Here is a 26,474-nt window from a genome sequence, read left to right on the forward strand (position 1 = left end):
AATAAATCTTTTCTTCTTTATACGTAACACAGCGATGTCACGTCGGAGGATATGTACTAGGGGATCACTAGGTGGGGCACAGAACTGAAACATAATTGTGTTAAAAATCTTTAACATCTCATACAGAAAGTAGGTACGTTGCCAGACCTTATATACCAACAATGAATATTCATGGATGCTATATTCATAAATACTTACAAAAGTAAGCTAATATTTTTCCCGCAATTGCTTATTACTAATAGCTTGCTACATCTACTTCTACTCCCACTCTACTCCAACTCCTACTACTACGACTACTCCTATTCCTACTCCGACTTCTACCACTTCTACTTCTACTCCTACTACTCCTACTCCTGATCCTACTCCCACTTCTACTCCTGATTCTACTCCTATTCCTGATCCTACTCCTACTCTAATGAATATAAGAAAAATGTTATACTCGCAGTGTACAAGTCCTCGTCATTCTCGTCCTCCTCCTCGCCCACCTCGATCACCCGCAACCACCGCGAACTACCTCAGGTTATACCTTGAATAGTAATGAATATTTTTAGTATAAGAACACATCAAAAACATTGTTCAAGGATTAATATAAATCATTAATTAATTAATAATATAATCAATTTTATTAGCGCATTTGAAGCTACTGAACATGTGCTTGCGCGAAAAATAAATTGAAATAGTTTATTGTAAACGTGACAAGTTTGTAATATTTCAGATGAAATACAATTACAATTGCCATCAAATATTATAAAAATGTTTTACTCACCGAGCACAAATCCTCGTCCTCCTCGTCTACCTTGTTCTCCTCGTCTTCCTCGTCCTCCTCCTCGTCCACCTCCGACCTCCGCCAACCACTGCCAACCTCCTCCAACAACCACCGATAACCACCTCAGGTTATACCTGGAATAGTAATAAATATTTTCAGTATCAGAACACATCAAAAATATTATGTAAGGATTTATGTAATTAATTACTCAATCAATAATATAATAAATTTTATTAGCGCATTGATAGCTACTAAATTTGGGCTTGCGCGAAAAATGAATCGAAATAATTCATTGTAATCATGACAAGTTTAAACAAACTTTCACAAAATATAATTACAATTGCTAATAAATATTATAAAAATGTTATACTCACTGTGCAGAAATCCTCGTTTTCCTCGTCCTCTTCTTGAAGTCAAGTTTCACCGGGCTTTGCACCTGGAGCTCAGAAACCTTGGAGCACTTGTCCTGAAAGTCGAGTTTCACCTGGTTGCGTACCAGGAGCGCAGGAACCACTGAGCACTTGTCCGGGAAGTCTTGTTTCACCAGGTAGCGGACCTGGAGCGCAGGAACCACGAAGCGCTTGTCCTGGAAGTCCAGTTTCATCAGGTAGCCGACCTAGAGCGAAGGAACCACGGAGCGCTTGTCCTGGAATTCGAGTTTCACCAGGTAGTGGACCTGGAGCGTAGAAACAACGCAGCGCTTATCCTGGAATTCGAGGTGCTCCAGGAAGCGGACCCGAAGCGCGGGATCCGGGAGGTTGAGAACCCGGTACTCGAAATTTGCGGAGCGCGACTCTCATCCGTCCGCTCTACTGCGCGGTTGTTTCCAGACTGAGGAATTCGGTTAGCCGATTTTAGATCGATGACGTCAAGAGAAAAAAAATTTCGGGTGACGTCACTTTCGGAACATCCGAATATCCGAACATCCAAACTTTGGTTTCGAACTTCAATACTATATATGATGTATGATGTATGTTGTATGATGTATGATGTATGATGTATGATATGATGTAGAATGAGTTTAGTTTTCACACTTCAGACAAGAAATACGCACTTTATCTTACCTGCCGATTCTAGACCGAAGCGGCTAGGCCCTTGGATGGTCAGCCGATAACTAAAGATGTATTCTTCAGTCAACGAGGATAATTCCTGGATTTAACCTGATAACTTTAAATCACGATTAATTAAATTTACAACTGACAAATCAAGTATTGTGAAGGAGAGACAGGTAAAAAAAAATCAGTAGATAAACGAACGGCACAGTGACTAAAAATTATACCTAAACCCAAAAATTCCTCTGCAAAGATACTTTTCATCTCGAATACTTATTCACTGTATGTGTAATACGTCAGTTTAATCAAGTACAGGGGAAATCAGTAAAAAGAAAACATAATAAAACGGATATTTTTCATCACTGCTATAATATGCATACGTTTACATATTGAACTTATCGTAAACACATATTATAAATTTATGTCTTACGCAACATTGGGTTATTAGAGAAATATGTTGCGACTTTTATTCAAGAGAAAAAGTGAAAAACGTTAAGTCCAAATCGATTCTTCAAAGAAATTCGCGGTTCTAATCGCACAATTCGTTATTCTTTGACTCCTGCATTATAATACAAATTCAGCATGAGGCTGAAGTTAGTAACGTTAGCGAGTTAAGTTTTCGAAATATGAATACATGCTGGCTTATTATGATTAAGTGAATTTCAAATATTCCTGTAAATGTGAAATAACGATTTTCCGAAACGTTAATCATTGCAATAACGTTACTAACGTCAGCGTCGTAAATCAGCGGGTGAGCTTCAAACTGAGAGTGCAGTCATTCAAGAGGAATGAACTCCGACCGAAACTCAATTGTTTATCGGCTTGAATCATTTACTTCTACAATAAGATAAACGTAGTAAATCAAACTAAGTTGATCAATTCGTTTTTCAAACATCTTGGAGAGGTGTTCAATTTCGACGTCATGTCGGATTGTTTGTTACATATGAATATGGTTCAATTTTTGAAATCTCATCAGAGGTTCACCATCACTGCAGTTTTAAACTTTGTTTGAACTCGCTCCGAACGACAATCGCTTATTCTTTGAACATTGATGTTGTTTGATACAATCTTTCAACGTCATCATATGCATCTACCGAGTACTATTTAACCTCACGAGTATTTCTTGACTCCTCGTTTATCACTCTGCAAATAAGTAATTTCATCATCATACTTATCATCTGCAAATATGAATGTTATAAAAACCGTCGCATGCGCCTGCGTTCTTTGAAACCGTGTAGTGCACTTGGCGCACATTGGTTGTAATTCGTAAAACGTGGCATGGTCTTAAATTGCGGCGCTAGCGTCGAAATCGACGAAGCGAAGTCGCGTCCGTGATCAGCAGGCGAGTGCGGAGTGAGAGATAGCGAAGTAGAATTTACGGCAACCCGGCGTCTGGCGATTTGGAGCAAGAAACGAACGAGGAAATTTTTAACGTCATAAACCAGCAACGCTGCGGAGTTAGCCAGGGTGGTTGTGAGTTTAGAGACGAAAATTCCAATCTCTTGTAATCTCCAGCCATGAACAACGCACTAGTCCTCGCTGCGGTTATCGGTTTATTTACATGCCGCCACGTAGCCGGTTCACAGGTTCATCGCGTCCGTGGCGTGCCGATATCAAAAACGTCGTTGTACCCTGCCGACCGTGATTTCCAGTGTCTGGACGGCAGTCTGTTCATACCGTTTAACCGGGTGAACGACGATTACTGCGATTGTGCCGATGGGAGCGACGAACCGGCCACCTCGGCATGCTCAAACGGCTCTTTCTTCTGTCACAATCCCGGTCACAGGCCGCAGTACATTCCGTCAAGCTGGGTGAATGACGGTGTCTGTGACTGCTGCGATGCAAGCGATGAGTATGCCTCCGGGAAGTCCTGCGTCGACAACTGCCATGAGCTTGGCAAGGAGGCAAGGATCGAGGCGCAGCGACTTGCTGAGCTGGCTAAGGAAGGTAACAAAATTCGACTGGAGATGATGAACAGGGGTAAGCAGATTAAGACTGAACAACAATCGCAAATCGTCAAACTGCGCGCTGATTACGAGGAAGCTGAGCGTATGAAGAAGGAGAAGGAGGTGATCAAAAATCAGGTGGAGGAAAGGGAGAAGATCGCACTTGAGAAATACAAACCTGCCGAACCTGAAAGAATAATCAATGATCCCGAAGAGGATGAGATTAGTTCCAATGAGGCGGAGGACTACTTTAATCATCTTGATTCTGACTCCAGTGGCACTGTCACTGTTGCTGAACTTCAAGTCAGACAAACCTTTGATGTCAACAGAAACGGAGAGGTTTCTCTCGACGAAGCCAAATACTTTTTGAACAATAAGGAAGAAGTTACGCTTCAGGAATTCTTAGATTCTGCTTGGGCTAACGTTAAACCCTACGTTATGCTGGAGGAAGGTGAGGTTTAGGTTTGTTTGTCATAGAACATCCAAGGTTTTCAATTTACAGCTAATTTCAAATTGAAGGATTATCATCCAGTTAGTTCTAAAACACAGTTAAAATACGACGAATATCCAAGATGCAAGGCAAATTTTGTGCAGACTAAAGCAATGCCTAATTTATTTACAAAATAATCAAGTTTTGTAAAGTTCTTGGTAATTCTAAATTAATTCCTCACTTCATTGCAGGCACGTTCAAGCAGCTGAATCAAGAAGAAAGTGAAACTGGAGAACACGACGATCCCGAGCGTTCTAAAGAGGAGGAGGAAGAACACGAAGCTGAAGGCGAAGAGAATGCAGAGGATGCAGAGATTGAAAGTGAACCGCCAGCGCCGCAGTACGACGAAGAGACACAAATATTGATAAGCGAGGCAGACAAGGGACGAAGTCAGTTTAAAGATGCTGAAAATGCTGTGAAGGATCTTTTGGCAGAATTGAGGAAGCTGGAGGACCAGATAGATCGAGATTATGGTCCTGACCAAGAATTTGCACCTCTGGATGGGCAGTGCTTCGACTATACTGACATTGAATATGTATACACCTTCTGTCCGTTTGGAAAAGCAACTCAGAAATCAAAGTCTGGTGGTTCGGAGGTGATCCTTGGTCACTGGCACGAGTGGGTAGAGTTTAAGGGAAACAGATATTCAGCCATGAAGTTTGATCGAGGACTTGCTTGTTGGAATGGACCAACGAGATCCACGACTGTCCATTTATCTTGTGGAACTGAAAATAAAATTTTAGCTGTGTCAGAGCCAAGTCGATGCGAATATGCCATGGAATTTGCCACTCCTGCTGTTTGTCATGTTGACGGGATCGGTGATTCGCACGACGAACTTTAATAGATTATTATTTATCGTGATTAAAAGATTAAGATAATTTCTAATTAAGGAAACTAACAGAGAAAAATATCAGACACTCACTGTCGAAATTGAGGGACTACAAATTATAGTTAAAGTTACATTTACACTGCACAGATGATCAACAATGAAAATCTCATTTAATCTCGTCAATCAATTCTGACCACTTAATATGTTGGAGAACAATAGATATGTCATATTACTTTTGTGCTAATTATGTAAAGTACAACTGTAGGCTGTTTGTGGATGACTTGCATTTTGCTAGTACGAACGAAATAAGTGGTTGACAAAAAATGTACTCAGGATTCAGGAAGTAACGTTCCACCGTGAAACATTTTATCGGTTACCGGATAAGGAAAAACAAAAACATTCAAAGTCAAATTTTATCCCACGTAATAGTCGGCGCCCAGAATTTTTCACCGGCATTATAATACCAAATTAATTTTACATTTTTAAAATATCGTTCAATCCAAAGAAAATCTAGAGCCTAGTCAGAAAAGTGATTCTTGACTTGGGATCAGGTTATAAACTGTTCGTAGATTAAATAGCTTTGGAGTATTTTAGAAATCGATTCAAACTCCTTAGCATATTTGATCAGTACTGACTTCCTGTTTTACCTCAGTTTATTTCTAAAATTCTGTCCTCATTTCATGTTTCATGGTATTGAATCAAGGATTGAATTTACACCACTAATAGAGGTTTGCTCAAGTCACAAACATAAGCACCTCTTTATACATAATTATAATTAATGAATGATCATCAAGTACGTACCTATACGGAGCTCTCGTCAACATTCCTAATTTGAAGTTGAAAGTTGGGCGGATATTATTGGAGATCACTTGTAATAGAGATTAGAAATGCCTTTTCTCTGTCATCACTTATCGAAGCACACGGCATTGGCTTTCATTTTTTTCTTATTCTCTTTGACCAATTGATAATATCTGAGCTTAGAGGCTAGCTCAATTGTAACGGGTGTTTGCCTTTAGGTCATATTTTGTAATTTTTTAAGGAGATCATGTACAATGTGCGTGTGTGGATGAAATAAAAAAACCTGTTGAATTATAACTAGGATTTCGTTTTACTTCCGTTTATTTACAATGCGAATATTATTTTTCATTTATTAATATCTTTCTCCTCTGGTCGTTACTCCTATTGCAACGATCGTTTAATTTTTTCTAGATACGCATTACGTATAACTTTACTATACGGGTAGGTACTTGAATATCTATCAACTGTTATCTTTCAATTCTACAAATTGTTGATCGATTTTTATCCTACATGTAGGTGTACAGCAAGACAGACGTATAAGGGACTTTCTTTTACAAGTCGAACATCTTTCTGACCGACATATTTTTGATTTAGCTGAATTTTTTTTTTTACGGGTTCTATATCGAAAAAAAGAGATATACGTATTCGAGGATTGATGAATTTTTGAAAATTAGTCGCTAAGCCGAAAATCACCAGATTCTCAAATTTTCGATCCCCTCTGTTTTCCAAAATATGTGAAAAAAAAGAATCCTCGAATACGTATCTCTTTTTTTCAATATAGAACCGGTTAAAAAAAATTCAGCTAAATCAAAAATGTATTGGTGAATTTTTATCCAAACCTGTCCATTTGTGAAAGAAAGTCTCATAATATATACCTCATTAGTGAAACAAGAAATTCGTAACAATTCAGCACATTCAATTCAGTCCTTTGTTACATTATAACTTTGCCAAGGCACTCGAAAGGCTTATAATGCGTTTTTCTTCTTATTTCTTTCTTTTCAAACTGTTTGTGCGCGCGGCAATTATAACCAAATTTTCATTACATACTTGTCTCCTTCATGAATTGAAAATTTTTCTGCTTCATCCTCTCGGAGCTAATAAATTTATAATAGCAGGAATTTTATTTGTGTGCAGGTTTTCTTCCTAAGAACGTGACGAAAAATGTACAATCTCTGGAGCTTGCGTTGGAAACTACAGGATTTCCATCTAGGGTCTACTTATAGTTAAGTTTAAATTTACTACGTGCTTGATTAATTTTTGAAATTGGATCGTTTTCATTCCATGTCAAGTTTTGCAATTTTTTTTATCAGGACTGTGTGAAATTGGAATATAGGTTTGGCGGGACATTGGCTTCGGATTTTGTGAATCTATTCTAAATACGAATATGCAGTTGTACCATAAATTTCTCAATCCTCGATGGTCACAATGCTAAGATAAATTAGTTTCGAATAAATTAACCCCTTTGCGATAAAGAATTTTTAACTTTACGCTCGCTTCATATTTGTTTCAACTTCAGCTGGAGTTGTTCAATAAAACAGAAAGTCACCAGACGACGTTAGATCGTCTAGTATGAAAAAACGATAATTATAAAGTGAAATTTATGCCTGAAGCTTACAGGTCACGCATCTACTAACACATGCCTAATAGATATGTTTACAATACAATATGTAGAAACATGCAGACATTAATTATAGTACTTATTTAATCTCTGTCAACCATATATTTTATATGAAATATTGAGACAGGGCGTAATTGACGTCCTGTCAGAAGAAGGAACAGAACATGTGAGAATAATTATACAGTCGGGCCTATTACCGGTAGTAGAAGAATATAATTCATCGCGCTCAAACCTTTGTTATTGTGTAATAAAAAATAGGTATCTTTTCTTTTAATATAACGTAAAAATAAAAAATGGGACATTTGAGAGATCAAACAGTTGAACGGAATACAGAATAGCAGTTTTTAATAATAACAAAAGTAATTATTTGAAACCGTTGAACTTTTGCTGGATACTGTAGTGTTGACCTTTCAGCGCATAACTCAGCCTTTCTACATGGGTAGAAAATTGAAATTTCCATTTCTATTAGTACAGCCTCATTTGTTCTTTATTCAATCAGGCCATGGTGGATCGTATTCTACGATAAGCCGATCTCACAGCGAACCCGATTCGAGACATCAAGTTACGTACTCTGTATCGAAATCGCTGAAACTGATATATATATACATATGTAATATGTATAGGAAAACTATTTTAGTAAATATATTATCAGGATATCAACAATTTTCTACTTGATTGCTATACAATATCACGTATACCTACATACGGATTTTTCTTTACCATTTTACCAATTTTAATGTGTTTGCAAATCGATAGTCGTCGTAAGATTTTCATCATCGTGTCATATCAGTGACGTCATTTTTAGCGTCTATCTTTTTTCTCATACCGGTCCAAAGGTATACAATTTACATTGCGTTTTCTATCTGGTCCAAATTTTGCTCAAACTTTCACAAATATCCGTATTTAGTCTTCCGTTTCTTAACTGAATACTTTAAAGGTACTGAACAAGCGGAGGAAAACGGAAGCGAACTAAAATTTAGAGCTAATTATATTATAGGAGGTGTACGAAAACGAAGAAATACTTTTACACATGGTGTCTACCCAAATCTAGGAGTAAAATTTTCTGAGAATACCAAGTTTTTCCAGGCAACGTGAGAATGTTTCTAGGTCTATCGGGACTACAATTTTAAAGACCTCGTTTGAAATGATTTTTAGTACAGTAAGAAATTTGTTATTTCGTGTTTGTCGGCTCAATTTCCGTGACTGTCTAAAAATTCCCTGAGATTTTCAGGTTTTTACGCGTGATAAACGAGTCCCTGAAAATTTCAGAGTTTCTAGATTACTAGTTTTCCAGGAAGTAGGCACCTAGTTTCAATGCAAGTCTGCATTATATGCTTATTATAGTAATATACAATAATACAATTGAATAGCAAAAAAATTGAAGCAGAGATTTAAATAATTAGGTTTATATAACGTCATCTTTTTACATTAGGTATACAAAAATTCACACGCAATAATAATTGTGTACAAATAATAATAATAATAATAATAATAACAATGATAATAATAATAATATTATTATTGATTTTTCTTACATAAAATATATGAACTAAAGAATAGAGGTGAAACGAAAAGTATCAACGTAATTTTCTCAAATAACAAGCTTTATGTATAAAATCCAAAACGAAATCCAAGAATTCGAGAAGGATATGCGTATAAGAGAACATGAAAGTAGAGAAAATTCGATAAAAATTATTTATGTACATGTCATACATACGTATAAGCAGTAGCAGAAGTGGCAGCAGCGATTACAGCTTGATATAATAGTTTATGAAATGCATATTGTAAGCTCTCATTTGCCAAGCTTTTCGAACATAATTAGTTTCTCTTTAAAGCTTTTAGTGTCGGTAGATACTTCGGAAATATTTCCATTCAACATGTTTTGCAAATCCTCGTCGTTTTTGCTGGCAAGCAAATTGTTGAACATTATTTTGTTGTCGTCTTGCTGCTTCTCAGGCGAAGTTGGAGGCGAGGATAATTTCTTCTTTGGAAAGATTACAGAGTTTCTTTGATTCCCATTGTCCGCGATGTGTTGAACGATCGTTATCGCCAACAGCTGGTGTATGTCTATGTTCTCCTTAACGTCCGAAGACTGTCGCCAGTAGGATTTATCTGATATAAGCGATTTCGTTTCCTCCACTTCGAGGACGTTCGAATCTGTCTGCTGAACTTGACCTGCCCACGCGTCCTGAAAAACAGCCGATCCGGGTTTTAAGCAAAGCGTCCCGGGTAAGCGAACAGCGATATCTTTTTAGCAAGCTTATATTCGCGTTAATTGTAAGCACCGATTTGTGTATCCGATGCGAACTTTCGGTTACAAATTATCTCACGTCGTCTGATTGATAGAGCAAAGTGTTGTAAACAATTAATTCCTCGGTAAAATATTTCTATCCGAAAAACTCTGCGAAATTTTTTACAACCAGATAAATTTTGTCTCAATTATTTTGCAAAGGTATTGCCGAATTTTCAAGTACTGGAAACATTCCATGATCGAATGATAAAAGTTCTTGAAAAAGGAGAATCGGTTTCAAAGTTCGATTTGCCGTTTTTGTTTTTTTTACGTAAAATTTAGTCACGTTCGTTATCACGAATAGTTTGAACAATTATTCCGCAGTGAGGTTTTTGAAATTCGAATCACCGATTCTCGCGAGTACGGAATCAAATTTGAAGAACTTTTCAATATAAATCTGAGATACGCAAAATTAAAAAAAGGCTTTTTATATTTTAATAGTTTTGTAAAAAGTGATTAGTTATGAAAGCTAGTTGGTACGTTAGAATGTTAAAAATAAATGGTAGCGATACTAGAATGACAAGCGAGATAAAGAAAAATGATTGTTTGACGAAAGAAGCAGTAATAATAATAAAAACAAAAACAACAATGAATAAATAAATAAAAAAAACTATTCCCCTTACGCGTGTCTGCCTTTTCTCGACAACGGTGTCGGTGATCTCCTCCTCCTCCCTCGGGTCTTGCTCGACGTCCTTCTCAAGACTATCGAGGGTCTCGGTGCTCGTCGAGGATTTGTTCTTCTTATCAGAATCGAGGGTGTCGGTGCTGCCGAGTTCGGAGCTCTCCGAAGACTTTTGAAATCTGGAATTCTTTCTCGTCTGTATCGGCGCCGATTTCCTCTCCGTATCATCGTTAGCCGGTAAAACAGCGTCGCCAAGACTCGTGCTCGCGATCCTCTTCGACGGTCTCCTCGCCCTCCGGTTCTCCAGCTCGTCGTCGAGCTCAATATTGTCCGAGCTCTCGGACGAAACGGTGGTCCGTTTACCGGGCCTCCAGCACCGCTTGCTGAGGTCCGAGCTCGATCGTTTCGCCTCGGTTTTTTCCCGCGCTACCTCATCCGTCTTGTCGAGGCTCTCCGCCGACCCGGCGAGTCCCCGCTGCGTCTCCTCCGCGTCCTCGGACCGCCTCTCGCCCTCCTCAAGTACCTCGAAGCTCTCCGAGGACTTTGACATCGCCCTGCTCGACCTCTGAACGTTCCTAAGCTCGTAGCTGTTCCGCCGTCTCTCGATCGAGTCGTCGCTGTTAACCGTGTTCAGGTTCGCCGGGAGGTTGTCCAGGTTCTCCAGGCTGTCCGAGGACTTTGAGACCCTGTCCGACGACTTCGATATTTGGTGATTGAGCGTCCTCCTCATCGGAATCGGTTTGCGCGGCTCCTTCGACTCGTCGAGTCGCTCGAAACTGTCCGTCGATTTCGACCAGGTGTTGTCGAGGCTGTCCGGCGACTTTGACTGACGATTTACCGAGGATCTTCTCCTCGGCAGCTTCGACGAGAGCTCGGCGAATATGTCGGAGCCCTTCGATATCCGGTTGGACAGCTTCCTCGTCACCGGTTTTATCATATCTCCGAACTGCCCGCTTTCCTCTACAGGCAGGGATAGAATCGTCCCGTTGTTCTCAAGGCTGTCCGGCGACTTCGAAAGCGCGCTTCCGGGTGAGCTCAGTTTCGCCTCGAGCTCACCGAATATATCCGTCGTCTTACTCAGACGGCTTGACGACTTTCTGATCACCGTCACGTTCCGCGATTCTATCGGCGAATCCGTAACGCTTCCCAGGGTCTCCAGGCTGTCCAAGGTGTCCGAACCCTCGGATATCGTCGGGATGTTTGACGATGGTCCGATTTTCTGCGGCGCTACTCGTCGAGGCAAACGGCGGTTCTTTGGCCTCACGTTCATTCGGTGCATCGCCGCCGTGTGGTTCAAGGGCTCGCTTTCAAGCTCCGCTGTAATTTTCGAGGAGAAAAATTGTCAGTTTTGTCGATTCGCAAGTTTGCTTTTCCACATCATTTTTTCATCGTATTACTCAGGGTGGGGGTAAAAATGTAGAAAAATGGAAAAAATCGAAGGGCTAAAATGACGAATTTTTAGAAAAGCGCAAACTCGATATATAGAATTTAAAGATTTTAAAAGTCGAAGTATGGAGAAGTAAAGGATTAGAAAGGTCAGAACTTGGAATGCCAAACTGTAGAATCGTCAGAATTCCTCTCGATAATATAAAATCGTGTACAGATTCTCGATTATGCTGTTTGATGTTTTGATCTTTCCGTACTTTCTCTTTCTTCATTTCGACTTACTATGTTTTCAATTTTCTGTACTTGAACTTTACAAATTTTCAAATTATACGAATAAAATTTTCGCGTCGATGAAAATTCGTTATTCTAGTCTTTTCTCGAATTGACAATTCTAGTTATTTACCCCTACCCTATTATTAACAGTACTCAAAGTGAAATTTAGCATTTGTCAAATGTATTTCATAATACTCCAAAATACTTCCGAACAACGAAAAATAAAAATAGAAAACATAAAAGTATGATTTCAGTAAAATTTGGAAAATTTATAATTTTGTACTTACGTAAATCTTCTTTCGTCTGTGACCTTATAGTTTGGCTTACATGTTCGGTCGTGGATTTCGTCGTGGTCGACTGTAAAAAGAAAATGAGAGAAAAAAACATTTTATTATTTCGTTTCAGTGACGAATCTGGTAGCGAAAAATGAAGAAGTATACATATATCTGAGTCTTAAATTTGACTAAAAATTACGTAATGCACTATTTACATAAGATTGAATTTTGTAAATGACACGAAATTCGATTTCCAATTTTCTTTCGAATTCAGCAATTCGTGTCACACGTTTACGCGTTAAATGTAGGTTGCATACGGTTAACGTATTTTTTAAATAACAAACATGAATTCTTCCTTTTTTATCTACTGCAGTATTAGGTATAGTTTTATCGATATTTTAATATAAGAGTTGGTAAACTCTCGCAAAAAAAAAAAAAAAAAAAATTTATGTACGCAAGCATAATTATTTTTATTCTCGCGGCGTTATAATACATCAACTATAATAGCGGATGATTATTCTGTATGCCTTTATCGCATGTACAGTAATCCGCGAGAGCTGTTGTTTGAAGAATCTTTCACTATTCAAATACGGGGGCTGAGAAAAAAAAAGAAATAAATAAAAAAACAGGATATTTGCCTGATTATTTTTAGCAGCAGACGCGGTGATCTAATCTGCACATAGTAAATCCAAATAAATCGGTCAAAGGTTTGCAGCATCAGCGTGATAGTTTTTACATATGTCGGTATGCAATGTAACTGTATGAGTATAACTTGATAATTTTTCAAGCCGCAATGTGTGTTCGAACATCGCGATATAATGGATTGCTATAGCAATAATAATCCTAAATAGTATAGGAGAAAAAAAAAATGACCAACGAAATAGAAGATGGAGAAAAGAAATTGAAATTCACGGCTACTGCTGGTGAAAGATTTCAATTTTTATCCGTGATCTGTCCGTTTTGTTTTGCCGTAAGATTTTCACTGTATTCTGCAATTACATCAAAGTTTGGGTGAAAAACTCGATGACAAACACGGTAAAACTTTCTCCTGAATTGACTGAAAAATTATTCACGGGACGTTATATATACGTATTCGTAACTATTACTGTATGATTATATAATTTATGATGACTTTCCAATGTTGTTAAAATGACGATTGGAAAAGTTATGCGGTAGAATGTTGCATTGAGCTAAGACTGAGTATTCTGAAAAAGAATTAATACTTTTCTCAACGAATTATTGAAATCGGTTTTGAAAGTGGGATTTTTGTTTCAACTCGTCGTAACTCGGAGTGAAAATTTTCAAAACTTTTAGATCGGGACTTTGCTTGTTAATTAATCGACGAATTTCAGGGAGAATTATCTGAAATATGCCAAGGCTTAGATCTGACAAAATTCTGCAGGTTATTTCTTGACCGAAGAAAATCTATCCGATACCGATATATTATACTAGTTATTTTCGCTGGTGGAAGAATATTGTACAGTATATAAACATCAAGTATAAAGTCAATAAAATAAAATAAACAAAAGAAATAAATTTGGGAAAACTTTGATCAAGATAGTCGTAGAAAAAAAAAAAACGCAGAACAATTCCGTAGATTACAGATGAAAGGTAATGAAAAGACGAAATTTCGAACATAGACCAAAGATTAACAAAATATTTCAACAGGTCATTGCTTTGCCACCTTTTCTTCACCTCGCTTTATATTAAACCAGATTACAAAATGGAGGTTGTGATAGTGTTTGGTAGCCGTAATCTATAGTTACAGTTTTTTTTATCGTTAGTTAGAAAGCGTGAGTTAGGTAGATACGTAACTTCTTCGGACGAAACTAGGATCAATGACTGACCAATGACGGGTCTTTTCGTTAGAATTAGACAACTCGTATTTCTTGAACAAACATTATTCTCCGTTTAAAAACCGTATAAAATATAAATTTGTATATTCGAAATTTGTATTTGATCCGAATTTTCTCACATTTTAGTTACTTGTTTCGCCTGTAGCTTAAAAATCAGAAGCTTTCCCACTTTCATCTTGATCTAAAAATTTGATATTTTTGTACACTCTACACCGTGCTTAAAAATAAATAAAATAAATAAAGAGGGTCAGGACGTCAGCCGGTTTGGGGTGGAATGCCTTATATATAAAAAGATTTCAACAAATTTATGCAAAACATACGACGAATTAATTACGTAGAAGTTTACACGAAATTCGCATATTTTGCATAAATTTGTTGAAAATTTTTTGCTCCCTTCGAGTAATTTTCTCAGGATTCGTAGAAACTAAACACTCCGAGTTACTCGATGAACATTTTCTCTGGTCTATTTTCCAGTCAAAGAATCGTGCAGCGAACAGATCGAGTGTTGAAAAAAGAATGGAAATATACGTACAGCCATTGCTATGTGAGCAAGCTGTCAGGTACGCGAGGTGAATTTATGTAATACCTTCTTTTTTTTTCACCGAGGGGCGCATTAATTTAATCAAAAAGCCGCATCAGCTCGCCAGTAGGAAGAAGCAGCTTCTCGACAAACACAACTATGTAAGCAATTATCACCGTCTCTTAGTGCGGTAATTTTCTCCGAAATTAATGGTTGCTGGTTATACGTTATACTACAGGTGCGTATTATCAATAATGAACGGTTTCGATCTTCATCTGCAGAGCAAAATGATGGGACGTTGATACAGAAAAGCAACGTAAATGCGTAACGAATGTATAAAAATATAAGTAATCTGATAAATAATTCTAAACGTCTTATTTGGGAAACATTGCTTCAGAAAAACGTATTTATATGGATGTACAGAATCGTCTAGAAAAGAATATTTTCACCGACCCTATTCGCACCTGTTTCAATTTTATCGAATTAAGTATAAAACGATCGTCATATTTCTTCGTGAGATTGTATATCGTTGATAAGATTATATCGAAACCTGACTGATGCATACATATAACTTGTTTATAATTGTAAGAATCAGGAATGAAATCGAGCCCGAATCGTCAGCTGGTACTTTAATAAGTCTATATACATATATATGTAAGAGATTTTAGATATATATATATATATATATATATATATATATATATATATTAGGCTGATTCAAAAAAACGGCCAATTTTTTTTTCAAAATCCTCACATAAAAACTTCCGAGAAGGTGTGAAAAGACGCCTGTAAAAAGCAGAGCCCTTAATATTATTATTAAGAGGTCGCGCATCGGGAATTTCTATTTCCCGTTCAAATAACACAGGAATAAATTTTTTTAAATTTTGCAATTTCGTATTTTTGCAACGGCTCATTGAATTAGCGGACCAAAGCACATTTTTGTAGGAAATTTGACGCTCGACAAAAAAAGTCCTTACAAAGTTTTCGATAGTCACACTCCTTCAAAAGTTATTCGAGGTCAAAGTTGAACTTACAAAAAAATTCAATGTTTTTTTTTTTTTGATGATACTATGAATCTTTTCTCATTATTTTGTTATATATATATATATTTATTCTATGTATGTAGTCGAAATTTCCGTATACGGGGAACGGGTTTTTGTTTTTTTATCACATGCCGAGAAATCAAATAATATAATATATCTACATATACATATATACAGAAAACCTGTTCCGTGAATACGGAAATTTCGACTACATACGTAAAATTACTCTAGTCACAGATTTCAACAATTATACAGCAAGGTTTTCTAAAATCTAAATTTCATATACAACGATAGTAAAAGTGATCATCTTTTTTTTATTATCATATAATTACGGATAAACATGTAACGCGACGTTCTTCCGGGATTTAAAAATGCAAATTTCCAATGACAGGCTTCTCCAGGCATTTGTGTATTTTAATTATACATTTTAACATTATACCCCGGTGTGGATTAGCGACTATGAAACCTAAAAATTTTTGCGTTATTTTATACAGCAAACTGCAGCGTAGATTTGATGCGGTCTTATAAAAGATAAAAAATTATTATTATTTATATACATATATATATATATATATGTTGCTTTCCGTTTTATGAGATCTTTTCACGTTTCGTCAAGTCCATAATACCTTTATATATATATATACATTGTAACGCAGTAATTTGTACTTTCTAACTTATATTTCAAAACGTCGACATCTTGAATGCACAGCATTCAGCTAAATGTTGTAGAATTAAAACTCATATACACCCGTTAATGTAAAACCTACGAACCTTTTATTAATATATTACGACAGCTCACCGTCGGTTTGTATAATAAATGGGCGTTAAAATGCGCTGTGCTGAACGCTCAAACCGTATATAGGTCTTTCTTTGCCAAGCGGGTCATTTTTTTTTCGTCGACCTCATAAACGTTCTTTGGGTCTCGGTAGAAACAACTTCCGTTCATTTTTTCATGTTATTCATTTTTTTTCGTTACGTCTTGCGCTCTTGTTTCTGAAGTACCTCGGTACATCAAGAAAACTGATGTAAGTATATTGATCTCATTAAAATAATTCATCGTAAGAGCTTCATAAATATTCACGTAAATTTAGTAAAATTGTAGAAGAAATAGAAACGTCTCGAATTCAACATAGCAATTTTCTTCTTTTTTTTTCGGCATATGTAATAGCGTACAAGCAATACTTGGAAAATATCTCTCCGAAATAGAATATTTTCAAAATTGAAACTATAATCAAATGGACGATTGAAAACAAAAATTGGTTAAAAACATTCAAACTTTTAATGATAAAATTGTTCCAGTTGACGAAATAAAAGAGCTTCATAGAGCTCTTTGACAACTAAATATTATACGATCTTTTTCGACAATAATTAATAACTTTCAATACATGACAATGAACTCCGAATTTCAAGTGTTCTTTTACCTTCGTCACAACGATTCTCTGCCTCGCGTTCGATCTCAGCTTCGGTTGATTATGGCTCTGTTCGTAATCGCCGTTGTATCCGTAAACCCCGATATTAATTTTCGTCACATGACTGCCGTTGATTTTACCATTTTTCTTAGATTTATTATCCCGTTCTCTGTTCAAGTAATTTCTTCGCTCGACCGGGTTTAGATTTAATTGTTTTATGATGGCGCGAATGTTCGACGAAATATTAGCATCCCTTTGCGAGATCACCATCATGTCGGTTTTTTGTTTCGTCGTTGATTAACAATGTTTCCTCCTCTTCGCAAACTCCACTAATGATGGTAAATTACGACACTTTTCACTTTCCGCATCGCGTACATAAAACTTATTCACTTGTATTCCTTGTCGATAACTATCTTGTTTTTATTTCATACGTTATGTGCCAAACGTACTTTTGCAGCAGACGTGCACTCCGACCGTCCGTTTCCACTGCGCACCTCGAATAATAATCGGTCGCGTTGTATTATAAAATATCCCCCATTACTTGACTTCGAATATCAGCTGATAAACTCTCGTCTACGATATTTTAAACGGTAAAGTCAGCACGCGTGTAATCAAAACACTGATGCGATTATACCGATGGGAAATAAAAAGATATTAATAACGATACATGTGTTCCAAGTTCTTCGAGTCCAGAGTCCAAGCTAATCGATGAATTATTGCAAATCGTATTTTTCATCGTTGTTGATAATGACAAGGAAAAAAATAACGAAATAATATACCGAAAAAATATATAATAATAGAAACTCTGGACGATCACCGAGCAAAGAAATTAATCTGGGCGTATTTTATGGAGAACAATTATTGCTGCGGTTATTATTATATCCAGGACAAAGAGGATAATTATTTCGCAATTTCCGTCAAGTCCCGGTTCAGAAGGTATAAGGCAACAGTTCGCAACTGGCAGTGAACGGCAAACCGTTCGTGTACAACGTACGTACATACCTACATGCCTATGTGCGTTCTGCGCATTTTGAGATATAAGTATAATGTAGGGATTGAGTCCAACGTGGGCGAAACCGTAGGCAGACTCTTCCTAAATGATCGATTCGCAATGTAAGTGATAATGCCGCGTCGAGTGTCTGACGTGCGTATCCGCAGCCGATCCTTATCCGTCTCTTTAATTCCCCTCTCTTGCTCATTTCTGTCGTTGAGAATATAATGTCTACGGTACAAGCCATTTCCGTTTTATTTCATAACGTAAAATCCCCAGCAATCAACGATCAGGAGTAATTCCAAGCTTGCATTGCGGATATTAACGATGTAATGGTGATATCATCGGGGGGGAAAAAGACGAGCCGAGTGCAAGCGCTTGGCAGGTGGAAATTAGGATGAGAAAATCGCCACTTTCTATCGTATTGATTAAACAACGACCGTGGTACGTGACATATACGTATATTTACATATACGAGTATATTGACCGCCTGATCGATCACGTCATATATCTGTAACAGTTTTACTGCCACCTACGTGCACATAGTTTGCATGAAAACGAAGAAATAACAATTTTTCGATCGTCGTATAGACTGAAAAACATTATTTGCAATAACGAGTAATACTCTTTTCATTACGATGTATTCAATGAGGCTCGGAACTTGAATCTAGCTAGCGAAAATATATTTGAATAAAATGCATTAATCGTTTGAATTGATAAAAAATATTATCGTCGTCTGTAACCAAATGAATATACTAACTATTTTTAAGAGACTGTTTGAATTGTAATTTATAGTCCTTTTTGTATCAGCTTAAATATTTCCTATACCTTGATAAATATAATCGGTTTATTTTATCGAATCTCTAATTGGCTGGAATAAATGAATTCAAATTATTTGCATTCAGTTTTGCGATGAAAATCCTTTAATTTAATCGAATAAAACCGCAAGTTTTAATACGTCGATTCAAATAAAATTATCAACCACGATGAATTCGTAGGTGAATCAAAAAAGTAAAATCACTCGTTCCCCTGTATGTTTTTTTTTTTTTTTCTTTTTGTTCAATACAGTGAAACATATTTATACTGGACGAAAAGATATGGCAATTTTTCCAAATTCATGACATTCACGTTACCAATTGCCGATAGCTAACGGACTGAAACGATTCGCAAAAATTCGGAAGTCAGTCTGTCAGATTTCGTCGTTCTAAAAGCCTGAATCTTTAACGTTAAAATAATTACAACCTGCCGATAATTTCGATCTCACGTACCGGTTATCCTCAAAGAAAAAAAGTCTCCACGCGAATTAGTCGATCCTTTCGCGAAATATTAGCGTGTCCATGTATCTTTCAGCACGTTAAATGTGCCATTTCTATCTCCTTGAACTCGATTTCGTCCACTTACAGCGAAAGCAGCTGCGAACGTGAGCGTAAATTCGCGAATTATGTGTGTATATGTACATACTGCATACATCATATATATGTTATGTATAGGATATATATGTATATATCCTGCGATTCGATGACATCTCCTTGTGCTTTTTCACATACAACAGCAAGACTTATAGACGCATGAATATACAATAAGTATACGCATTTTACAATGTCTAGAGGACAGGGGAATAATGATGCCGCAGGTGTATAACATGCCTGTAACGTATACATACATGGGTTATATATGAAGTAGGGACAACCTGACAACGCAACTAGGATTTCAGGTTAAATACAATCCGTCTCATAAAGACGAGTGTGCGAATGATTTACACCCATATGACTGTGTATCCTTCCTAATATACACATGTGCGTACACTCAGATCATCAATTTTATTTTTTCAAACCCATTAGACATTTATGCCGCAGTACGAGTCTGCCACGCGAGCCCAGATGTACTTATTTCTCTTTTTGAAACGAACGAGGTTGATATGTTTTTACGATAATTCGCTAGGATTTTTATCGATTCTTAGTTGAATTGTGCATACTGGTTTAAATATCTTGTATTTACTGCATATGGCGTAAGAATTTTTCTGTTTCTCCAAATATATGTGGTTTTATTCGACAAGACGAATTGTTGTATTGAGCAAATTTTGTTACCGATACAAATGGCACTTGTTCGAATGGAAAATAAAAATAGGTCTTGCGCTGTATTTGAATAAAGTGAAGAAATTCTTTTCCTCCAATGCGTGTAATTTTCGTGATTTTTCTTCAATACTTTGTACAATTTTCAATGATGAGAAGATTATAATATAAAAAAGTTTGACGAATCATTCGATTCCTGGAGTTTTTGTAAAATTTGATTAGACGATAAGCCCTCGCACGTTAATATTATCATTATTGTGATTTTCTTGTCCTGAACTTGTAGGTTTTGCTTTTACCTAATTTATAGACTTGTCTGATTGAAGATGAGAATTAGAAAAGGCTGTGAGTGCAATTTTTTTCGAAAAGAATTCCACAGACGAATTCAAGCGATAAGCGAAAATAAAACAGCCATACTCCATCTTTTGAATATTTGGTTTCAGGCACTTTCGGCCTGTTTTAATTTTCCTTTTCAATTATCGAATGCCGTCTTGTCTGGCACAGTTTGTATTCTTTAATAATTGCAATATCGGAACAAAAAAGAAAAGAAAAAGATCGTCGCGGATATAAAAAAAAAAATAAATCATAAAGCTCGATGATGGATCGTTCCTTTATCGCGAAATAGAAACTGGCATTAAGGATAATTCGCGTCTTGGATTACACACGTGCCAAATAAAAGTAATCCAGATGCTCGTACATATACCGACCTAACGCTGATTATACCGGTTGCTCATGCAACCTTATTTACGGCACGTCATTAGCGACTCGAATTCGTAATTTGGCCGTGTTATTCGACTCTCTCTAATATATCACGCGGTGCCGATCCGTCTCTTTACGCGATGCGTTGAAACATTTTGGATCCGCAGCCTGGATAATGGACAGAAATAATGCCTAACAACACTTTTCAACTTACATGTCATCGAACAGGTTCGAATTTCAAATCTTACACGCGTAATGAATTTTACTCGGCTTGGCTGATTCCCGCGTTCAGGTAACCGCGAGTGAATTAAACAACCCGTGGAATTAGACACGTACAACAGAGTATTTAACGTACCTATACATATATGGGTTATTCCATGAAATCTCGATCTCAAGACTCTACGTCAATGTATTTAATTTCTATAATCTAAAAAAATTCAGAAAAATCTTATGAAATATAACAAAAATTTTGACACCTATTAGAAGATGGAAATTTCATAACTTCGAAAGATGAATAAAAAAAGACATGAAAAATTATTATCATTCAATTGCATTTTGGACGTGAGAAAAAACATTTAAAAATATAAATTACTATTTGACATAAGAATGAACAAGAAAATGTTCATTCCCAGTAGCAATAATTTTTTTTCTTCATTTTTCTTATTTATCTATCGAAGTTATAAAATTTCCATCTTCTAATAGGTGTCAAAAATTTTGTTATATTCTATAAAATTTTTCTGAACTTTTAAAGATTTTATACAGTGGGGTTTTTTTTTTTTGCAGTTTTTAAATCATATCTCAGATATGCTGGGTCGAAAAATTCTGAAGAAAATTGCGATTTCGTTTTTCACAGAAGAAATTATAAAGCCAATCTGAGACATCGACGTAGTATGTTGATCGTGATGTCATAGAATGCCCTATATATGCATACATACACATTGTCGGCAAAAGAGCTAATTAAATATTAATGTAATAACAGTTGCGCCTTAGTAGCGTAGCTCTTCACTGGCTTAATTCGACTCCGCAATCAGATCGCGTGTCTTGCCGACTTTACTCAACGCTGGGGGGTCACAAGAATTAACTTAGGTAGGTTCAACACAGCTTTACATGCTCGAATTTGAATTACGGGTAAGGGGTGAAAATGTTGAAAGATCAGAAAGTAGGATTCAAGAGTCACAATATCGAATTTTCAACAGGAAGCGAGAATATAGAATCGTCAAAATGAATGAAAATACGAGTACATAAGCAACAGATATTTTATGTTTCGATTTTATGCAATTTACCATTTTACATTTCGACTGCTTCATATTTCAAATTTATGCATTGTAAAATTTGTTAAAACAGTGTTACGCGTTTTTTTTTTTTATTTTTTAAATTTTATACGTTTAATTTCACGTATCGAACCTTCTATTTTCCTACATTTCCACATCGATAACTTCACCTTAAACTACGCCGTAAAAGAGAGAATAATTACGCGTATATAGTTCCTAATCGAAAATCGGACGAGAATGAGAAGATAAATATAATCGATAGAAAAGCAAGGCTGACAAGGCACGCCTCGTCAAGTGCCTATGTAAGGAGTGAAAAAGGTCTGTTCGATATCGTTGACGCACCTCGTTGGAGAAAAATGAGTGATAAAAAAGAAAAACGAGAAAAAAAAAGAGGAAAATAAAAAATTTGACAAAAGAAACTCCCGCCTCCTTTATTCACGTACTAAATTCGCAGACGCTCTTAAGAGCCCGGCATTGTTTCCAAACCCTGTTATATGCACACCTGTGTCTGGGTCTAGATTAGCTTGTCTATTCACCAAAGAGCACCCGAAGACTGGTGTCAGACTGTGGAGCGATTCTATCGTTAATACTAAAGTCCCGGTGTTTCTTGTTACATTAGTTTAGTTTAATCGAGTTTTTTTTTGTTAATTTTATTTTTGTTTTTTTAAATTAAACTATCGATAATATGTTCCTCATCCAATGTGAATATAAATTAACAGGATTCGTACACTTTTTGAAATCTCAAATTCCCTGACTTTTTCGGGTATTCCGGCTGGTAGATTTGAATCTGTCCAGTAATCTTTCAAAAAATATACCGTTGAATAATAACAATTTTTTTTTACACATTAATAATAATACCTTCGGTATTACTTGGTAAATATTTTACTATCTACCTGTCAATTTACCAAAAAAAAGGAAACATGCGATTTTCCGTAAGAAAAGTAAGAAAAAAGTGTTTGGTATGGTAATATACATAGAATGTACGAAGTGGTACGATGAAAAATAATTTTTATTTTTATTTTTTTTTCTCAAAATCGATGGTACTTTGTATAAAAACGAGTTTATTTCAGTTTTTTCATTTTACTAACTCTGTATTAATACAAACAGAAAAAAAATGATGCCGCGTTAGAATGAATATTATTAATTATTCATGCATTATTTGAATTCCGATAAATGTGAATTATTCTATCGAAGGCTAGGTCAGGCAATATTTAGCGTAGATTGCGGTATAGCTGAAAAAGAATTCGTAAACACCGCGTACATCCGAAGTACGTAGTTGAGCACGTGCCTTTTTCAGACGAGAAGAAGATCCGCGACACCCAAGGCTGCGAGTTGCGGAACTCGTTTATAACATATCTATGCATATTGTAAAAGATCTGTGTAATTTAAACCGTGGCACACTCTCACGCCAATTTTGTTCCACTTTGCAGCGCGTCGTCCTCCGGCATATTAGTATACGTATTATACGAGTAGCTGAACCTGCACGCCTAACCGTAAGAACATTTCTATCACATGCATAAATATGTGTAACCCGACTATAACTTGGCAAATTGTGCGCCAGTCACGGAGTTTTCTTTATTACGCGTGAAAATATTGTTACTATATTTATACAAGTATTTCAAAACCACGAATTTATAACCACGTTCTTTTTTATTATACACAATGCATTCATAGTCTTATCTCGATTATCAATCGATCATTACGGATTTTTGACTCCCGCCTTGATAATGAATTTTTACAGCTTAAGAATTTTTATAGTGGAATAAAGAAGCATTTGAAAATGTCCACAATAATTGAAGATATTCTGAAAGCAAATTGAGATGAATTCTTATTGACAGTTGTAATCAGAATAAAAAATCTACCACCCCATATTACACTGCTCAAAATTCATGAGATAACTTGCAACGAACCTTTATTGCATAATAGTATAACAAAATCCTGAAATCCGAGTTGAAAAGAGATTAAATCTTGACTTCAGGTTCTTTCAATTTTGAAATTCGTAAGGTATTGAATGAATTTTAGTCGTTTCATCGATTTATCCGAACGTTGAGTACTTTTTTTTTAAATAAATCTGCACAGTTTTTGCCTCGATGAATTTCTACTCGTGTCGATGTGACGAGACAATGGTTGTTAGAATGATTTTTATTTTTCTCATTGCAATCGGTGAACGCAGTTGCGGAGAACGGATTCGATTCGCCGCGTTGCGATGTGCATTAGAGTAATTACAGCAACGGCGGATCGAAGGGAGCGGAGGGCATGTTTGCCCTTCCGGTTCTGTCACAACTCCAGCTCACTTCCGTTGCGGGAATTGACCGGTCAATAAATTGACGGGCATTTCCGAGCACGACAATTTTCATTTTGTATGATATAATACAATCGGCGTGAAAGTTTGCGTTATAGTCGAAACGCAACGCGCTGTTCACCGGGATCGAAATTACTCCACTGCATGTTCACCGTAAATTTCATGTGAAAAACATCTAAAATAATCTGATTCGATCCAAGATAAATAATGAAATATCGTAAAAATCGTCAATTCACTCTCTTTCTAAAAATTCAACATCACTCACTCAAATATACATTTTTTTTCCATCGTGCAGTGTCTTCATATTTTTTTTTTCTTAAATATCCGTGTCTCGAGAGTTACTCAGTCAATTTTCAAATCAAAATATTGAAAATTCAGTTAGTTATGATTTTTTTTTAGTATACTTATCCATTGCCCGGTGTTTCGTTGTTTTACGATTGTTTTTATCATATTCAAAATTTCATCTTACTAAAGACAACTGATCTGCTTTGAAATATCATATTTAATCAGAATTTTTTCAAGTTATTCGAATCGATATCTCCGTTGATTTTGATAAAGAGTATCAATTATTGGTGAATCAACCTTCTTAACTGCAGAATAACTTGATCGATTGATATAGTCAAAAGACATGACTTCGTGCAAATTTTTTACGACAGCGCTTTTCGGGCTCAAGTTTTTACAATTCCGTCAAACGTTTGATCATTTTTCTCGTTCTCACTCATCGCACGGCAAATAATTAAATGTGATATCGATTAATCAAAGATTTGCTCGCGACGTTTTGGGATTATGCAAATATCGTTCGTGGGAATCGCAATAAAATTATACATACAGTATGAAAACAGAATTGGAGGTGAGAAAATATTGCTGAATAATAGCTAGGAAACAAAGTATTTCAGTAAAAATATCGGCGTTGGATCGACGCCAGGCGCTGTCTTTCACTTTTGTCAGATAGACACACTCTACTTGTCGCCAAGGGGAAATTAAACTTCCCTCCCTGCATTAGAAGAAGATCACTGAGTCAGCTAGCCTAATTTACTCATATTTTCATTTGTTAATTAGCCGACTCGATGCGTAGACTCAAAACTCGAACAACCCACGAGTTAAAGTAGGTGGTGTACGGATAAATAAATGGATCGAATAACGGGATTGGCACGAAGCTTGTGGGAATTTTTTTTTTGTCATACTAAACGCGTAGGAATTGATTTAAAAAAAAAAAAACAACGTCGAATCCGGTCGAAGTTTTTCATACACATTTTTTACAACACAAAATGGAAATGGAATTTATTGAAAAATTGTTCAGAGTATACGAGATTTTTTAACTCAGACAGCGAAATGCATATTTTTTTATTTTTCTTACCAAAAGTACAGAGAAGATTAGGACGAATTTTCTCAATGTTTCGAAATTATTGATCAAAAGTGTAATATGAAAATTGTACAATACGATGCGAACGTTTAGTAACATTCACGATTTCCACATTACAGGGAAAGCATATTTTCTATAGACTGTCGATTTTGTAATAATACATGCACTCGCGTATAGTAAATAATTTTTTTTTACTTATGCAATGTCGGATCACGAATACGCTGTCCGGAGTTTATAAAACCGCGATACTTCGAACCGATCGCTAATTCCGACGGTCTAACAATCACTAATTATTATCAACTTCATCACTTGATAGTTATAATTTATCATTATACTATTTTACGCAATCTGAAAGTATAATTCATCACTATAATTGACAAATAAATCGACTCCGAACGACAGAATGTTTACACAAATATATCCAGAGAAAAGAAGAATGAAAAAAATGTTTCATCGATCCTTCGTTCCAATTTTTGGCTTTCTTCTTTTTTCTTTTGACTTTTTTTTTTTTAATACCTACAAGGGTATACGCAGTTATTCACTAATTTTTGCGGCAGGTTATTGTCATTGTCAAATCTATCGAACAAGTTGACAAGGACAGTTTTT

General features: G+C 36.2%; 3 protein-coding genes across 3 annotated transcripts in view; 1 reads left to right on the plus strand and 2 right to left on the minus strand.

Moving 5' to 3' along the window:
• Nucleotides 1-449: 449 nt before the first annotated feature.
• On the minus strand, nucleotides 450-1,493 carry LOC124294951. Its single transcript, XM_046742653.1, has 3 exons — nucleotides 1,141-1,493; nucleotides 767-900; nucleotides 450-526 (listed from the first exon to the last, which is right to left on the minus strand). Exons 1-3 carry the CDS (start codon nucleotides 1,368-1,370, stop codon nucleotides 516-518), a joined length of 375 nt encoding a protein of 124 aa, XP_046598609.1. The 5' UTR covers nucleotides 1,371-1,493; the 3' UTR covers nucleotides 450-515.
• Nucleotides 1,494-3,107: 1,614 nt separating this feature from the next.
• Nucleotides 3,108-6,178, plus strand: LOC107221473 (glucosidase 2 subunit beta). Its single transcript, XM_015660474.2, has 2 exons — nucleotides 3,108-4,215; nucleotides 4,446-6,178. Exons 1-2 carry the CDS (start codon nucleotides 3,336-3,338, stop codon nucleotides 5,093-5,095), a joined length of 1,530 nt encoding a protein of 509 aa, XP_015515960.1. The 5' UTR covers nucleotides 3,108-3,335; the 3' UTR covers nucleotides 5,096-6,178.
• Nucleotides 6,179-8,889: 2,711 nt separating this feature from the next.
• LOC107221471 overlaps nucleotides 8,890-26,474 on the minus strand; it is an 85,883-nt gene continuing 68,298 nt past the window's right edge. Inside the window, exons 10-12 of the mRNA XM_046744465.1 lie at nucleotides 12,358-12,427; nucleotides 10,413-11,728; nucleotides 8,890-9,687 (exon numbers count right to left, since the gene is read on the minus strand). Of these exons, the coding sequence (XP_046600421.1) occupies nucleotides 9,292-9,687; nucleotides 10,413-11,728; nucleotides 12,358-12,427 (1,782 nt within the window). The 3' untranslated portion in view covers nucleotides 8,890-9,291. The remainder of the gene's footprint in view (nucleotides 9,688-10,412; nucleotides 11,729-12,357; nucleotides 12,428-26,474) is intronic.

Source organism: Neodiprion lecontei, chromosome 6 (assembly GCF_021901455.1).
Source record: "Neodiprion lecontei isolate iyNeoLeco1 chromosome 6, iyNeoLeco1.1, whole genome shotgun sequence".
Taxonomy (NCBI): Eukaryota; Metazoa; Arthropoda; class Insecta; order Hymenoptera; family Diprionidae; genus Neodiprion; species Neodiprion lecontei.

What these genes read in the sequence shown, in the direction of transcription:
- LOC124294951 (XM_046742653.1), bottom strand. Translation starts at nt 1,370, where the DNA reads ATGAAACTGGACTTCCAGGACAAGCGCTTCGTGGTTCCTGCGCTCCAG. An exon ending in AAAACGAGGATTTCTGCACA is followed by an intron (nt 901 to 1,140) that starts GTGAGTATAACA and finishes TTACTATTCCAG; the next exon opens with GTATAACCTGAGGTGGTTAT.
- LOC107221473 (XM_015660474.2), top strand. Translation starts at nt 3,336, where the DNA reads ATGAACAACGCACTAGTCCTCGCTGCGGTTATCGGTTTATTTACATGC. An exon ending in CTACGTTATGCTGGAGGAAG is followed by an intron (nt 4,216 to 4,445) that starts GTGAGGTTTAGG and finishes ACTTCATTGCAG; the next exon opens with GCACGTTCAAGCAGCTGAAT.